At 33.9% G+C, this 18,056-nt stretch overlaps 3 protein-coding genes across 8 annotated transcripts; 2 read left to right on the top strand and 1 right to left on the bottom strand.

The window, feature by feature from the left end:
* Positions 1-2,081: 2,081 nt before the first annotated feature.
* On the bottom strand, positions 2,082-5,246 carry LOC107811120 (pentatricopeptide repeat-containing protein At1g11290, chloroplastic-like). 6 transcript variants are annotated; one of them, XM_075238329.1, is made up of 3 exons: positions 3,360-5,246; positions 2,797-3,262; positions 2,082-2,710 (listed from the first exon to the last, which is right to left on the bottom strand). In XM_075238329.1, the coding sequence occupies exons 1-2, from the start codon at positions 5,091-5,093 to the stop codon at positions 3,239-3,241; spliced, it is 1,758 nt and encodes a 585-aa protein (XP_075094430.1). In that variant the 5' UTR covers positions 5,094-5,246; the 3' UTR covers positions 2,082-2,710; positions 2,797-3,238. The 6 variants fall into 6 exon arrangements, with proteins under 6 accessions (XP_075094430.1, XP_075094427.1, XP_016491479.1 ...); XM_075238326.1 differs by having other exon boundaries at positions 2,797-3,573; positions 3,685-5,246; XM_016635993.2 differs by having other exon boundaries at positions 2,797-2,969; positions 3,138-5,240.
* An 8,786-nt stretch (positions 5,247-14,032) lies between these two features.
* Positions 14,033-15,253, top strand: LOC107811119 (protein PLANT CADMIUM RESISTANCE 7-like). The gene is made up of 4 exons (XM_016635990.2): positions 14,033-14,247; positions 14,386-14,457; positions 14,568-14,780; positions 14,954-15,253. Exons 1-4 carry the CDS (start codon positions 14,049-14,051, stop codon positions 15,028-15,030), a joined length of 561 nt encoding a protein of 186 aa, XP_016491476.1. The 5' UTR covers positions 14,033-14,048; the 3' UTR covers positions 15,031-15,253.
* A 186-nt stretch (positions 15,254-15,439) lies between these two features.
* LOC107811118 (gibberellin 20-oxidase-like protein) lies at positions 15,440-17,471 on the top strand. Its single transcript, XM_016635989.2, has 2 exons — positions 15,440-16,549; positions 16,638-17,471. Exons 1-2 carry the CDS (start codon positions 16,191-16,193, stop codon positions 17,236-17,238), a joined length of 960 nt encoding a protein of 319 aa, XP_016491475.1. The 5' UTR covers positions 15,440-16,190; the 3' UTR covers positions 17,239-17,471.
* Positions 17,472-18,056: the final 585 nt, after the last annotated feature.

Here is an 18,056-nt window from a genome sequence, read left to right as displayed (position 1 = left end):
TAAAGGCTAGTAAAGGCCGGAAAAATCTTGTAACGTCTCTCTAACGGTCATATCTTGAATAACTTCTTATCCGGCCACAATTTGTATCCGATGTCACCATGGTTGAGTTACCACTGACCAGTCATACTTGACATGTGTTGCTTCCTAATTCATCCAACTTCCGAGACCGATTTTTACCGTATACATACGAGTATATTTAATTCAAGAACATGAGTTTAATATAATATGATTTAACTTATGAATTGATAAATGTAATTTGTAAAAAAACGAAAATATCAAATAATAAGAGACAAAGAGAGATGTTATTCTTAGCGTTTTCATTAAACTTTATCTATTATAATAAAAAATCATAAAGCTATTTTTTGTCATATTAAAATAACTAAATTTTACCACTGTAACAATAGAATAGTTATAAATATCATATGCTATAACAATCAGCCGCCCATTACAGTTAATGCTACTGCTATAATGGGAAAATTTTGATTTTATTGTTATAGGTAAAGTTTAATTAATTTAATGTGATAAAAATATATTTTTTTAATTTACTATTATAATGATTAAATTTAAATTATTTTAATATAAAAAAAAATAACTTTATAACTTCATTATTATATTAAATAACTTCACTGGCCATATGGCGAAATAACCCCAAAGACAGTAAGTAAAAACTTATTTTTACACGTGTTCTAAAAATTCAATAATCCTTGTGGAGTTGTGGTTAAACATGTACCTTCGTCGTTTTTTCGTTTGATTGAGGAATGTGTTGAAATCTACTTGTCATTAATTTTGCTCCGGTTATTTATTGTCCAGTTTGCATATCTCCCCTCTACTAGTACGTAGTTTTAGGACCCATTTCAGTTTTTTGTAGATCTTTTTCCGTAATTCAATGTTACATAAGGTTATAATTTTGAAAAGATAATATTCCTATAAAAGAAAAAAAACATTTTTTTTCCTGGAAATTCTTCCTTCAAAATTAAAAGCCTAATACCAACTCAATGGTAACATCAAGTTCTCGTTGGGTCTTACGATTATGATACAACCCAGGAGAACCATACCCCAAGGCTATATAAACCTTAACAAACCACCACGCTTCGCATCCGTCGTCCCAAACGGCTGTGCGCTAGACTTTTCTAGTCCCGGGCGAACACTGCAATATCGGCGTCACCATCCATGGCACGGTGGACATGGAGGGCGGTGAGTGGCTCTGATACCATTAATACAACCCAGAGAGAACCACACCCCAAAAGCTAGGTATTAAGGTGGGAGAGCCCAAGGCTATATAAACCCCACATTACGATACCGATGTGAGACTCAAGTCTCATACCTTGCAATGTACCATAACAAATTACCATATCGAACTTGACATGACCTGAATCGAGAAGCGAACCTATAATTAATTTTAGGGAATATGATCAATTTTGTCCAAATGCCGTCCATTTAAATGGAATAACTTTACCCTTTGTTTCGTATTTAGTATAAAAATGCACTCACCTTTCATCAAGTAGCTCAAAATTGCGCTACCCGCTGGCGGTTTGCTCCAATTAGGATTGAAAAGGGTCAATTTGCCCCTAAACTACTCGAAATGAGACAATTCTTTTTTCTACTCCCTACCGTTCATGGACAGAATTGTCGCAAGCAATGTTAGGCGACACTAGAGAGTCTTAACTAATAGCACAAGTCATATTCCCCATTCAGTGAACATTTTCCCTGAAAAAAATACATTTACATCACTTTTACGCAACCAAAAAACGAATATTATTATATCAAGGAAAATGCTTTTTTGCAAAATATCTTACTCTAGAGCAAACACAAGTAATTGCATTTCATGTACTACAGGTTGAACCCTCCTTATTTGGTCAAAGTGATTTCTTCATACTTCATGTATAGTTCTCTCGAATGAATATTACACACGTATGCATCGAAAGAATAACCAAATGAAAAAGATAATTTAAACATGCAACGTGAAGCAAGAATAAAATTGTTCTACAGAGGTCAGTCTCAAACAAATGTGGTGCTCACCAAACAGATGTTTTCTAGCTGCACTTTAATGACTATGGTCTACTCTTTCTATAGTTATTAAATTAAATAAAAGGATTAATAATGGATTATCTGCTGCGCAAACTAGTTTATACAAAATGTATCATTTCCATTTTTTTAGTTGGCTCCGATCACACAAGCAAAACTACCAAAAAGATAAAGAATGTTTTTATTACTTCAGCATAGAGACAGCTTAAGATTGAAACCACCCAGTGTATTTTTAGGTATCTCTTCAATGGATCAAGTCTATGAGCTCAGCACAACTTCAGTTAGATTTGCATATAGCCTTCCACCGTAAGAATTTAAAATGGAGATTCTCAATCCTTTGCCATCTACAAGATCTGCCCCAGATCCCCTGTAAATATCCTGACTATTTGACCTACGTTGATCCTCCTTCAAGTAGTGGGGAAGCAAATGTTGTGCTCAATTTTCATCGTCTGACACGATCGATGCTGATCTATGTTGCTCGGACACTCCGAAAATGTCGTTCGGTGCGTGTCGGATCATTCAAAAGTAGTGTATTTTAGGAGGATCTGACACGGGTGCGGCAGTATTTTGGAGAGTCCGTGGATTCATTGATGCTGATCACACTGGGTGCTATCATGGTAGCAAGAGAAGTCACACGGTGACGGTTCATTTACCAATACCCGTCATTCTTCTGGACTTGTATAGGCTGCACCAATTAAAATATATTTGTATGGTTCAGCTTAAACTCTTGCAAAAAGGAAATAACACATTAGTAGCAAGAAGACATTCTACCTTGATAGGGAAATTCACAATTCAATCTGTGGGGAACCTTTGGGATAGGATGGCTCTCTTGTCCCCTCTTTTTCCAAAATGGCATTTCAAATCCTATGATGCTGTATTTTGATGAGGCCAGTTTTTTTACCTGAGAATCTGCAAGAGAAGCTCCTATTCGACCTCAATACCTACTTCATAGCACATAAGAATGAAAATAATTTAGATAGTCATTTGTCCAACTTCTGAAAATTTTGGTTGAAACAAGACAAGAAGTTGACGAATAAGAGGACACTTCAAAGAAGAAATTGAATGCCACAAACTTATGACTGGGTTTCCAAGTAGATAAAGTACTGATATACCATCTGTCTATATTCTCTATCTTTCTACAGGCTGGTCTCAATTAAGCTATAACCCAACTCTTTCTTCAAATTCTTCTCATCCATGAGTTGCCTCAGCTCTTCTACCTCTTTCCATCTGCCCTGCTCTGCATATAAGTTAGACAGAATCACAAAATAGCTTGTATTCTCTGGGTCTAAAGCAATGAGCCTTTTGGCAACAATTTCAGAGATTTCAGTAGATACACGAGTCTTTCTACAGCCAGCAAGCAGAGTTCCCCATATCCGCTTATCAGGCTCGATGGGCATGTTGTTGACGAATTCAAGAGCTTCTTCTATATTGCCTTGACGACTAAGCATATCAACCATGCACGCATAATGTGCAAGTTTCGGAGTAACATCGAATCTCTCTTCCATTGCATAAAACCAGTTCCACCCCTCATATTCAAGATCACAATGACTGCATGCAGATAGAACAGAAATGAAAACAACATCATTTGGTTTTATCCCAGAGTTCAACATGTCTAAGAAACACTCAAGAGCCTTATTTCCATGCCCATTAATGCCATACCCATTTATCATTGAGCTCCAGCAAATAAGATCTTTGTTAGGAAATTCACTGAAAATAGCCGTTCCTTGGCTTATGCGTCCGAATTTGCAATACATGTCAATAAGCGAAGATATCAAAAAGGGATTGGATATATTTACAATTTTAATCACTTGTGCATGTATACCTTCTCCAATCTCTTCAGCAGCCATCGAAGAACAAGCCTGTAATAGACTAACATAGATGATCTCGTTAGGCTTCTCATTTGCTGATTGCATCTGCCAATATATATCAAAAGCATTACTAGGCAGCTCACTTTGGGCATATGCCGCAATCATTGTACTCCAGGCAATAAGATCTCTTGGTTTCAGGCGATCAAACAGACTCCTGGCTGATTCAATCTCACATAAATCACCATACATGTGAAGAAGAGCAGTCACTACCGAAACACATCTCAAATATCCCTGCTTGAGCACAAGGCTGTGAAAACACTGTCCAATTTTTATCTCATCCAATTCTGACAATGCTCCAATAACTTCACGAATAACACTATCATCCGGTTCAAAGCAACAATACCTCATCTGAGAGAACAGACTCAAAGCTTCATTGAAACGATCATTTTCTACGCATCCATGAATCATAGTCCTCCATGAAACAAGATCCTTCTTCTCTATTCCACGAAAAACAGCAACGGATGCCTTCAAACTCCCGCATTTAGCATACATATCCACAAGAGAATTCTGGATATTAACATGAGAAATAAATGAAATTTTCATCGAATAAGCATGAATTTCTTTTCCAACTTTCAAAGCACCAAGATTTGCACAAGCAGGCACAATACCCACAATGCTAATATAATTTGGTTCCACGCTAGAGGATAGCATTTTCCTGAAAAGTTCAATAGCATCAACATACTCTCCACTCTTGACACAAGCTGAAACCATTGCGCTCCACAAAATTACATCCTTGTACCTTGTGCGATTAAATAATTTCAATGCAGCATCCATATTCCAAGTAGAGTAAACACCAACAAGAGCCGTCACAATGGGTAGTTCCAATTCAAAACCCAATTTGATTGCAAACCCGTGAACACATCGTGCTGTAGACTCCAAATTTTCAGCAGCTCTTATAACGCTTAAAACTGTCACGTAATTGGGTTTGTGTTCGTTTCTTAGCATTGTTTTGAACAAGTTGATTGCTTCTATGGATTGGTTTTCCCTCACCAAATTTGATATTTTTGATGTCCATGATCTCACATTTTGTTTTTCAGCAAACTTAATTGGGTCCACAAAAAAGGACCTTTCACGAACATTTAATGAAATTCCAGACGAGTAACGTCTCTTTGACATTTTAGCAAACAGCTTGTATGAATTTTCACCAATTGATTTCATATACCATTCGACTACAAATCTGGTAGCCAAAAAAGAGCTCATACGACTTGGATACTATTGGTTATACCCATATTGCTCGATGCAAAAGAAAGGGATAGGAGCAGATTGCGATAGCAGGTCAAGCTGAATCTATTGTGAGCAACCTCTGCTTTGGGTTCCTGAAGGAAAAAAAAATGTTTTGGTCCTTTTGATGTTATAACTAAGTGCAGTTTTATCCCTTAATTATTCCTAGTAACCCTTTTAGTCCCGGGACTATTCTGTAAGAGGTCGTTTGGTAGAAAATAATGCATGCATTATATTTTGTGTATTAGTAATATCTTATTTGGTACACTTTTTCAATATATGTATAACTCATACAAGTATCAGTTATACATCTTATTATCCTATATATAACTAATGCACAACAAATCATGATATTAGTAATACCAAGGCTATTAATGCATGCATTAGCATGATTAAAGACAAAATTGTCCTTAAAGTCCCTTAAAACTAAAGAATATAGAGGGCATTTTTGTAAACAACTAATTTTTTTTTAAAAAAATAAGCAATGCATTTTAATTTTTAATACACCACACCAAACAGTGTATAAAAAATAATCTCTACATTACTAATCCCTGCATTACTAATATATTATATTCAACATTATTCTTATACACCCTACCAAATGACCCCTAACGGTGACTCTCTAGCCGTTTGATTTGAAATTAGAGTAATTTTCATAAACCACTATTGTTTAGTGGCTATTAACTTCTTATATCAACCATATACATAATTACTTCTTATAGCTACTATTTAGTTATTACGCCTTTTCTCTTTGTTGGGTTGTCTCTCTTGCAGCCAAATCAATATTATCATCATCTTCCGCCATAATTTCTTTGGTTGATGATTGCCCAACCTTCTCTGTATTCTCGGGGAGATCTCTTTCCCTCCTCAGCTGCCGTGAGTTTGATTTATTTCACTTTTTTGGACTATTTTGTAATCCACTCGTGTTGCCCTATTGTGCTAATGATTTATTGAGTTTGGAAGGATGAAGGGCGTGCGACTGTATACGATGTATTCTCGCTACCATATTCATAAATACAGTAGTGGAATTCGCCTAAAAAATAGGGGAGTCTAGCTGTGCGACTGTATTCGCGCTACTGTATTCATGAATACAATAGCGGGATTCGCCTAAAAAATAGGGGAATGTAGCTGTTTAATAACGGAAAGAGGATCAATTAGCGTGTATCACTCCTAAATTAACTCAACAAAATCAATTCTACATATATTTCGCTGCTACCGTGTTGTATTCCATGTATTCGCGCGATTGTATTTATATAAATACAGTGAGGTAATCAAGAAATATGGTGTATACCGTTCTATTCAGTTCGACTGTATACATTGTATTTAATTCACAGATATTCATTATTCAATATTATACATTGTGTTCAATTCACCGTATTCAATTCGACTGTATTCAAACAACAAAAATCACAAAATACAGTGATATTCGGTTGTATTTAAAAAATACAGACCTATGAAATACATAAATATAATGCATTTGAGTGTTTGTACAGAATACGATGTATTTGTATTATTGTATGTGGCTAAAAAATAAAGAAGAGAAAAAAGTTGGCCGAAGATGGCGTTTTCCACCAAGCAAAATACTTAAAACTAAAAATAGAGACGAACAAAAATCAGGTCCTCAAATCTTCTCCGCCGTAGCCATAGCCAAATTTGTTCGCCTATGAAGATGAGCCAATAGTGGATGATGACGCCGACGATTCTGCCGATTTGATGGAGAAGAGAGAGGATTGAGAATCTTGTTGATAGAGAGAGAAGGAAGAGAGAGAGAGAGAGAGAGAGAGAGAAAGAATATAATTGGCTTATTTCATGCCTCAATGCATGAGCAGAATCCTCAGAATCGTATGATTCAGATACTTAACGAAATGAACGGATAAAAGATCGGGATAGCCGGGATGACCTATTTCAAGATCAGATGATCCACCCACCGGGCAGGTTTCGGACACTATATATCATGTGTAGGTATAAATAAAATACCTATTTTGTTATAAAATAGAAAAGGTAGCTATAAGTAATAATATTTTGAAATTGTTTTGATTTATAATAAATATGGTGTAATAATTTGCTATAGGAGGTAAAATTTTTTCCTTGAAAATATCACCTAATTAGTATTACCATGTATTACAGTATTAAAACAAAATGGAGTGCGTAAAAAAGAAAAGAAAAAAAACAAGAGTTTGTGGGCGTTTGCGTTAGTGTATGTACTATATATATATACTGAACACTATGTATAGAACACTCAAATCGAACACATTTACACATTCTCTTCTCTTTCTTTAGTTTGCTATTCTCAATTGTAATTTATTCGATTTATTTATTTATGAGATTGAGTTTTGATTATGTGTTGATATTCAATTTAATATATCGAGTAAAAATATTTTATCATAATCTATAAAATTCATCTGGTGTGAAATATGAGGCCGAACCATTACATGTTGTAGCAGTAAATTAAAGAACGTTAACAAGAGCGTTCTACTATGTTGCAGAACCTTATAAGTACAAGATTTGTATCACCTGATGATGCCATACCATGTAGTAGGGTATTGCTGCCAACTGTTCAAAATCAAATTTATATGCCAACTGAGATAATTAGTTCCGGTTACGTCTCGATCTTAATTTCCCGTATGCATATAAAATATGCATAAATTGGTATATCTGCGAATGCATGCCTCCATAGACTATAATATTGTAAATCTTGTAAGAGAATTAAATCACGATTGCATCAATTTCGAGATGATTTTTCATCTTCCATGCATTTCAACTGAACTATCATCACTGCAGTCAGAGGCACATTCATCATATAACCCGTGGATGCAAGTGCAACCACCACCTTATAATCGAATTATATACATTTTAATATTATTATGTATATAGAAAATATACTAACCATCATATAAGTTGGACGTGAACTCATGCCTCGAACTCGAATTTATATTTAAAGGTGCACCCGTGCGCTATCTTCAAATCTTACATCCACTATATACCTCGCGTAGTGTTAGCACTGTGATTTTGATATTCTGGTTATTATTTGTGGAGTATCATGGCTTTTAGTCGGGATATTGAAAACTTTTGTGGCTGCCTCCTTGAGGGACCAAATATGTCTGCCACAATACCTAATATTGCTTATTTGAGAAAGAAAAGGAGGAATTTTCAGAAACCATGGCTAAGAATTGAACATTTATTTGGTCCCTACAACTAAGGGATTAACAAAAAATTAATCATTAGCTTCCTTTCTTACATTGGCCGTATATCATAGTTAAAACCATAAGATTTTAACTTATTTCCTATCATACAAAATTGTTATAACAGCTTCCCTTTGGTAGGAATGTAAAGAAGGGAATGGGGAGGGTATTCAAATATTTAGCACAATCATTTGTCTCTTTTCTTTCCTACATCAAGGTTAATTACACTTGCCTCTAGAATGGTGGATGGCACTAAAATTTTCTCAGAGCTTCTAGTTTAGCATTATAGATATATTCTAGTTCCTCAAATTATGCACGTCCTTTGCAATTCTACATGTAGTTAAATTTGTTCCTTGATCTTCTTATGATTTCAAGAAAATATCGATGTATATTTATCCCTTTCATAGTTTAGTGCTGGATCAATCTAATTGTTCTAGATGTTTCTGTCACACCTCCTTTTTCCGATGGATAGGGGATTTTTTCCAATTAAAGTGACATTAATCGAAATGAGATTATTTATTTAATTAGAGTCGCCACTTGGGATATTTGTTATGGTGTCCCAAGTCACCGGTTTATTTTAAAATCCCAAATCGAGAAAATTGACTCTTATTTATGGTCTGCGAACACAGAAGACCTGGTAAGGAATTCTGTTAATCCGGGAGAAGGTGTTAGGCATTCTCGGATTACGTGGTTTTAGCACGGTCGCTTTAATCATACCTGGCTTAATTAATTATTTAATTACCTATTTTTAGAACCTATGTGTGTTTACCTTTTACCACTTTTAATTATGGCGTTTTATGGCTTTATCTTTGAGACGGATCACATGTGCGTGAATCTGTTTTATTTGGGGCGTTAAAATCATGTCACGCGTACGTGTACATAATTTATCACGTTTTATTAATTTATGAAGATTTTTTTTGGCCAAAGTCACGTGAACGCATACTTTGATTTATTTGAGAAAATCATGATTATGTCACGCGAACGTGTACACAATCACGATATTTTAATTAAAAGCGTGCATAAAGCACTCTAACGGTGTTCATTACTCTTCCTAAGCTTTGAGATTATTGTAATATCATGATTTATGGAGTAGTGGTGAAAAAATATAATAAATTAGTTATGGAAATGTGGGCTAGCTTTTATTATTGGTGTTTGACCCAAGTAGTAACTAAAAAAAAATCTTATGCATCTACATAGAGTAGACCAACTATTTTATGAAATGGGCCATCAAGATTTTCCTCAATTGAGCCCAATGCCCTCTTGCAAAATTTCAAGAATAATCTTCACATTCCAAATTGAATTTAAATCTAATTAATCATACAAATCAACTTGACCACTGCAATATCTAACAATTATTCCAAATGAAACACTAGACTATCACGAACCATTCTATAAACAAAGACAATAAAATCACACACAAAACATCCAACATTCAAAGCGAACCAGAATATTGTTTGGAATCGGAAAAGTAGAGAGGAAAAGAAATGGACCTCTTTGAATTCTTTTTTTTGTTTTGTTTTGTTTTTGTATTTCTAAGAACCTTCAAACCCAGCTTTGTTCATAAATAATTGTTGATCAGCTAGCAAAATGAAACCCAGCGACAACACTAAAACGCCAAATAGAAAACTCGATCCGAAGACCTCAACATGGACCTCAACTTTGACTCGATTTAGCGAACTTTGTTGTTTATTAGGATACTTCAAGGGTATTTTTAGGCTTGAATTTGGGACATTTTCGAGTCTTAAACGGGGTGATAAATTGCTGGATTTTTCGAAAGAAAGAGAAAGAAAGAATGACACGAGTAGAAATCCCTTAGCGTATAAGAAGAAAAATAAAATTCTCTCAATTCCCCCCTCTCTCTTTTTTCCCCTCCTCTTCTCTCATTTTTCACTTCTATTTATAGAAAAAAATTCGAAATTTTTCAGATTTTGTTTTAATTATTTTATTATTATTTTTTAATTAAAAATATTCCCACTTCCCATTTTTCTTTTTTTCTTTTTTAAAAATAATAATAAATTCTCCACTTTCCTTTACTTTTATTTTTTAATTTCCCAATTTTTTTTACTTTTCTTTTTTTTCCACTTATTTTACTTTTTTTTTTAATTTCTACTTTCTTTTATTTTTTTTTAAAACTTTTCACATACCTTTACTTTTATTTTTTAAAACTTTTCACCTACCTTTACTTTTATTTTTTAATTCTAACTTTCTTTTACTTTTTATTTTTTTAAATTTCCACATTATTTTACTTTTTAAAAAAAATAATTTTCACCTACTTTTACTTTTACTTTTTAATTCCATACTTCTACTTTTCCTATTTTTAATTCACATCCGAAATTTAAAAAATATTTAATTTTTTTAGATTTTTAAATTTATTTAATTTTAAAATAAGGAAAATAAAAATAAAAATAATATTAATAGTAATAATTGACCTTTTAAAATATTTTTAATTTTTTTACCCTATATATAAAAATAAAAATAAAAAAATCTAACAAAGCTAAAACGTTATTTGGTTCAAAGATAAGTTACTTATCTTTCATTATTTGTTTTAGCTTTGTTTGGGTAATCATTATTTTAGCTTTGTGACAGAAAAGATAAAACTTTGTAGTATAGGATAATTATTTTAAACTAATGTAGAATTAATATATTTTTTTATCGAAACTCATTTAGATTATGGATCAAATCACATTAAAGGATAAATGGATCTAAAATGGGTATGACCCATATTAGCTTATGTGGCATTTGTTTTTGGATTTTTATCATAAAATTTAATGCCATGTCATATTTATGGTAGGGGTTTGAGGCAAAATGACTTTTAGGTGACAATGATAAAGTTTAGTTAGTTTTAAGTGACAAAAAATAGTTAAATAACTTTAGTAAAATTGAAAGATAGTTCAATGACCATCAGTGAAATTAACGCGGCTAAATTTGGGCAAATTAAAATGGATTAAATCAATTTATACATTTTGAGCAACTAAAATATCAAGATACTAGTATGTGTAAACGGACTAAAGGCCGTATCCTTTCAAATTTATATTTCCACTCTCTTTTTTTCCGGTTAATTCCTATCTTCTTTCCTAAATATAAAATCAAACACATAAAGTCGAACGCAATAAATCAAACACTATGCGAATTAAATTAGATATGTTCGTCGTTAATAGTTTGGCACAAATATGCTCAATCCGTCCAATACTTGCTCATTCATGCTCTTAGTTTAACGGAACCATTATTTTGTCTTTCTTAAATAATTAATAATCGGACCCAATCAAAATCTACTTACCCGATCCATTAGGACCCGACCCACCCTTATTTCAAAGATATTTTTTGATATATTATTTTTGTTTGATTGAGAAATTGTGTGATAATCATATTTATTTATTTGAGTAATTTGATAATCGATTTTTTTTTGGTTATACATCATTTCGGAAAGTAATCCTAATAAAAATAGTAATTGATATTTATTTATTATTTTAATAATATAATATTCGAATTAGTTTGTGCTTTCTTCAATCATTTTATCATCTATTTTTATTTTTCTCAGTAGTGTTTGTTATGAAATAATTAATTAATAAAAATAAAAAAGAAGCACCACTGTTTTAATAGTGGTGCTTGATATGAAATAATATTTGTTATGAAATAATTAATTAATAAAAATGGAAAAGAAGCACCACTGTATTAACAATTTATTACTTATTTCATAACAAATTTGTAATGCAGAAATAATCCAATAAACTTATAATCAATCATATAATGATCATTTATCTAAACAAAAAAACGGACCCATCAGGTTAAGTTATAGTGAACATGGAGTTATTTCTATTGGTGAAAAATACAAATAGATTATGAGAAAAATAAAAATAGATGGTAAAATAATTAAAGAAAGCACAAACTAATTCGAATATTATATTATTAAAATAATAAAAAAATATCAATTACTACTTTTAGTAGGATTACTTCCCGAAATGATGTATAACAAAAAAAAAATCGATTATCAAATTACTCAAATAAATAAATATTGATTATCACACAATTTCTCAATCAAACAAAAATAATATATTAAAAAATATCTTTGAAATAAGGGTGGGTCGGGTCCTAACGAATCGGGTCTGCAAAATTTGGTTGGGTCCGGTTATTAATTATTCAAAAAAGACAAAATAGTGGTTCCGTTAAACTAAGGGCATGAATGAGCAAGTATTTGACGGATTGGGCATATTTCTGCCAAACTATTAACAACGGGCATATCTGTCATAATTCGTATAGTTCACTGGCATATATGGCCATTTTCCGTATTTTCTGTGGGTCAATTAGGTGGATTTAGGAGTTTTCTTCTGTCATTGGATACTTAGTTCCAACGGGACAACAACAATAACAACAACCCAGTACAATCCCACTAGTGGGGTATGGGGAGGGTAGTGTGTACGCAGACCTTATCCCTACCTTGAGATAGAGAGGTTGTTTTCGATAGACCCTCGGTTCCCTCCCTCCAAGTACTCCCCACCTTACTCTTGGGGTGACTCGAATTCGCAACCTCTTAGTTGGAAGTGGAGGGTGCTCACCATCAAAGCAACCCACTCAGACGGGATACACGGATGTAATTATTGTTAATTTGTGTATATTGGCTAGTTGCTTAAAGCTATAAAAGATTTCACTGGGTTTTGAAGTTTAACTACTAAGATTCGGAAGGGGATTCCATTAAGAAAATATTTTATTTTAGAAGGGCAAAAAGGAGATTTACGCAAAAGTATAGCCCAACACACTACATTGCACCTATGTAGCTATATTTTTAAGTTTAAGCCGCATACCTATTAATTTTTTGCACCAGTGTTTATACACCAGATACTATTCACTGGTGCAATACCCCACTTTGTTTACCCTAAAACGGATAACAATTGAATTTATACACGGTTTTAAAAATACGTGATATAATTTGGCACAATTTGAGAAATATATATATATATATTAAAATTGACTGTGAAAGAAACAAATGCAAACCAAACGAATCAAATAGCCTTGGCCCTCAGGTTCGATCACCCTCAAACCAAGTGAAGATTCAACTGATATAAGAACAGAGTAGCAAGATATTGGAAATTAGAAGAAGGCAATATATTGCTTTGTATTGAGTGAATATGATGAGTCTTACGAATGATTAGACCTCATTTATATAATAGGAGAGCCCTACTCTTGATACAATCTAAATACAGTAAGGAATCTCATGATAGGCTAATTAATCGGCCTCTTCTAAATACAGTAAGGAATCTCATGTCGGGATTTCCGCCGCGATCCTCGCCCGATTGCGGATATTTCGGCTTTCCGTTGTTTGGCTCGGTAAGCTTCTCTTGGTCTCGTTCGATCTCTATCTTACTCGGTCTCGATCTTGCTCGATCTCTGGGTCACGAGCTCGGCAATCTAACTTCGCACCATGGTTCGATATAACACGGGTTTGAACCTTGCCTTATCATGTTCTAGTCTCGATCAGTCATACGAGGGGCAAGCCCAGTTTTGACCGTATAAACACTTATAATAGTTGAAATAAGAGAAAAGAATATAGGCTAAAATTGATTCGGAAAATACCCCACTTATACTTCCCGGAAATTATTTAAAAAAAGAATATGAAAGTGAGATCCGTTCAGAATGCAGTTAAAGTTTTAAAACGGTTTCTAAACCGCCAAATTGCCCTCACACTACTTATGTCATCAGCCATTTCCTGAACAAAACTACATGTTCTCTTCTTAACCATCTCTAGTTCTGTTCCACAATGTCGCCAACTGAGATTCAACTGGCAGGCCCTTCTTTTCCAATTACACCAACTGCGCTCAACGGCACCAACAGATTAGAATGTGTCGCGAATCAAAACGTTCCTCCAAAGAAAAGCCCTAAAGTTAGCAACTTGGAATTTCGTCCTCTAGTTCCTTGGTCCACTGGTCTATTCGACTGCTGTCAAGATGTACACACTTGTAAGTTGATAGTAAAACTTATTTAAGAAGCGCATGCATTTTACTTTTTACGTTTTACGCTTTAATTTGTCCTTTCAACATTAAACAAAAATGGGAGTTTTTTTTCCATCTTATTTTGAAATATGTTTGTTTTCATAGGTTGCTTAACATGCTGCTGCCCGTGTATCACATTTGGCCGCATAGCAGAGATTGTTGACAGAGGATCAACTTGTACGTTTCAAATGAGACGTGTATATATTTCTTTATTCCCTAAATATGCAAACCAATTTCAGAAAATATGATTGATGAAACATTTTTTGTGTTTGGTTAAACTAATGCAGCATGTGGGGTAAGTGGTGCACTCTACTTACTAATTCTGTGCGTGACGGGGTGCTCGTGTTTGTACTCATGCTTCTATCGTTCCAAATTAAGAGGACAATATTTCTTGGACGAAATCCCTTGCACCGATTTCTGCAGCCATTGTTGTTGCGAGACATGTGCATTGTGTCAAGAGTACAGAGAACTTAAAAACCAAGGCTTCGACATGTCCGCAGGTCTCTTCTATCTCCTCTTTTATTTGAGAATGTTATTTGTTATAAACAAAAGTAGATAATACTTAAAAGCAAGATAGATTCATCCCATAATTACTGCTAGAAGTTGCTCCAAATTTGGAGTTGTTCTTCTAATTTGTTATTACACGGATCTAACCTGACATTTAATTGGATAGGTTGGTATGGAAACATGCAAAGGTGTAAAAGAAGAGATGTGTTGCCTCCATCAGTTCAAACTGGAATGAAGCGATAGGTCGAAGTACCATCATGTTGCTCCAGTTTGTTTCCTTGCAACAAGAAATAGCTGAATTGTTGAATTGAATTTTATAGTTTTATTTGTTTGCAAGTCTTTTTTCTATTTCTTCAATTGGCACTAAATGTCGAGTCTGTTTGCTGTGAATCCCCTCGCTTGCCCTTTATGCAAAACAATGGCAACTTAAACATATATATATAGTTTAATACCTAAAACAATCAGAAAGTATTAATACTGATTTCATTTTTGTGGCTAGAGCTGCCTAATAAAAGGAAATAGGACATAAGGAAACATATTTCATGGTGAAGCTTAGTATTGACCTTCAATTCTTCAGTTTCTGAGTTACTGAGCTCTGTCACACTAACAATACATGTTTTCCTTGACAGATCAAGATGTTTTTCTTTTTCAGGTTCAAAAGTGTAGCATAAAATAATACATGAGATAGTCCTTCTATAATACATTATACATATAGTATTCTGAAATATCTTAGACAAATAACAACTCATGTTACTCTCCAAGTGAACAGATCTGCTTATGTGCACCTAAGAATGGAAATTACATGTTTACACGCATATAAGATAACCCTTTAGTATCTTTGTCATTTGTGAAACATAGATAGGTGAAGTTTGTCCCTGTGCATCTCTCTTATAAGGCTAATGTAAGAAATCTAGGGGTCAGGGACTCTATATCCTTGAAATTCAGAACCAACGACTAACCATTTTTAATATTTGTGTTGATAAGTTGAACTGTTGATTGACCATGAATTCAAACATGTCTTGCTTGTTGCTGCAACAAGCACCAGAAACTTAAGATTAAAATTTAAAAGCTATCAATACTTTGAATTGACTTTCACTAGATATGCAAAGTCACCCTTCAAGCACAGGAACATCTATTATATCATTGCCAATCAGTTGGGAACATACTTTTTAATTGAGGCTGAAAAAAGGCTGCCACAGTTGTCACGTCCCCTCGCATAATATATTCCACCAAATGGAAGTTAAAAGTTGAATTATGTGTGTTGCATGCATGTATGTATGCATCAGAAAAAAATTTAGCTACTAGAAAGAAACTCTTTTTATGAAATTATCTTTAATGAGGAGTTACTTGTCCTTCTAAAGGTTTGATTAACCCAAAGGAACATCTTTAGCTTCTTTTAGAAAATGATTCCTGAATCCCAAACACCATTGCAACTTCCTGTTTTGGACATTTCCCAACCATTAAACTCATCTACTCTATCTTCTCTTGCTGCTGCCTGCAAAGAATGGGGCTTCTTTCATGTTACTAATCATGGAATTTCCAATGATCTTTACACAAAAATTCATTGCCTCTCCAAACACCTCTTCAACCTCCCTTCTGAGATCAAAGTAAAAGCAGGTCCTTCCTCATCTCTGAAAACTTATACTCCTCATTTCATAGCATCTCCCTTCTTTGAAAGCCTTAAAGTATCTGGACCGGACTTCTTTGACTCGGCTAAGGGTTCTTCAGATACCCTTAAAGCTGAAAACAATTCAGAATTCAGGTAATGCTCTTTTAGAACATTCAACTTCTCTTTTCTTTAATGTCCCTAAAGTTGATATTGTTTTCTGATAAATGGTATTCCTTGTTAGTGAAATACTGCAAGATTATGGAAGCAAAATGACAGAGTTAGCAAAAGTCATTCAGAAAACTGTATTGATGAGCTTGGGAGAAGAAGTTGGAATGAAGTGTTATATATCTGAATTTGGTAATTGCCATGGTTACTTGAGGATAAATAACTACTCGCCCCCGGATAGTTTAGAAAAGGAGGTTGAAGGTCTTGGTATGCACACTGATATGAGCTGCATAACAATTGTCTATCAAGATGAATTAGGTGGACTTCAAGTAAGATCAAAGGATGGGCAGTGGGTGGATATTATGCCATGTGAAGGAACTCTTGTGGTAAATATTGGTGACATGCTACAAGCTTGGAGCAATGACAAGCTAAGATCCTCTGAACATCGTGTCGTTTTGAAGAAGCCGATTAATCGCTTCTCGTTGGCTTTCTTTTGGTGTTTTGAGGATGAGAAGGTGATCTTAGCACCTGATGAAGTAGTTGGTAAAGAAAATTCAAGAATCTACAAGCCATTTGTTTGCTCTGACTATTTAAAGTTTAGAGTGAACAATGAAAAAGGTAAATTTGAGAAAGTTGGTTTCACAGTTAAAGATTTTGCTGGGATTGGATCTAAGTAAAAGTTAGAAGCATGGTTGTCATTCTTTTAGCAGTAAGATTATAAGCTTGTACATCTCCTCATGTTCCATTATTGCAACATAGGTATCTAGGAGTTCTGTTTGTGTGAAAGTTTGTCATATAATATTGTGGTTTGCTATTTGATGATATTGTTTGCAAGTTATTTGTAAGTGTATTCATTGAATGATAGGAAGATGTATCAAGAAAGGCTTTGACCTGACTTAATTAGCAACTGAATGCATGTACAGTTGGAAGTCCAACTTCCAACTCATGTCTATATTAAAATTCTATGTTTGCCCACTTGGCATGTTTGGGTTTATTAATTATCAACGTATGCAAAGGGCATATTCTAGAACCAAACATTTATTATCAGTTAATTCATTATTTTCTGAATTCTAAATAATTGTTCCTGATTAGGAATGCTCAAATCATTCTCTCATGGAGATCCAGAAGAGTAAGCGAATCCTACCTAAAGAACATCTTTTTGCTGATAGGATATAAAGAATGGATAAATCATCTTTCAAAAGATTACATGACCAAAAGTTGGTTGTCATTCAACAATTTAGAACTTTGTCCTCTAGTGCATGGGCGGATTTATAGAATAGTTTATGGATTTATTTTCGTCAAACTAGTTATTTTATGTATGTATTTTCTAGAATTAGTCTAATCACCCGTTAACACTCGTACTTCACAAAAGACGAAATGGTGCCTTTAATTGAATAATGAATTATTTACTCAAAGCATCCCTACTTTAAGCATAATGTTGATATGCACCAGAATAAGGAATCTTTAATGCAACTTAGAAAAAAACCTATAATGT

The sequence above is a fragment of the Nicotiana tabacum genome, chromosome 19 (genome assembly GCF_000715075.1).
Source record: "Nicotiana tabacum cultivar K326 chromosome 19, ASM71507v2, whole genome shotgun sequence".
Classification (NCBI taxonomy): domain Eukaryota; kingdom Viridiplantae; phylum Streptophyta; class Magnoliopsida; order Solanales; family Solanaceae; genus Nicotiana; species Nicotiana tabacum.
The sequence above is the reverse complement of the archived record's forward strand: the minus strand, read 5'-3'. Positions and strand labels throughout refer to the sequence as shown.

Coding starts and splice junctions, on each gene's coding strand:
- LOC107811118 (XM_016635989.2), top strand. CDS start 16,191: ATGATTCCTGAATCCCAAACACCATTGCAACTTCCTGTTTTGGACATT. Junction 16,550..16,637: donor GAAAACAATTCAGAATTCAG/GTAATGCTCTTT, acceptor ATTCCTTGTTAG/TGAAATACTGCAAGATTATG.
- LOC107811119 (XM_016635990.2), top strand. CDS start 14,049: ATGTCGCCAACTGAGATTCAACTGGCAGGCCCTTCTTTTCCAATTACA. Junction 14,248..14,385: donor CTGTCAAGATGTACACACTT/GTAAGTTGATAG, acceptor TTGTTTTCATAG/GTTGCTTAACATGCTGCTGC. Junction 14,458..14,567: donor TGTTGACAGAGGATCAACTT/GTACGTTTCAAA, acceptor AAACTAATGCAG/CATGTGGGGTAAGTGGTGCA.
- LOC107811120 (XM_016635993.2), bottom strand. CDS start 5,093: ATGAGCTCTTTTTTGGCTACCAGATTTGTAGTCGAATGGTATATGAAA.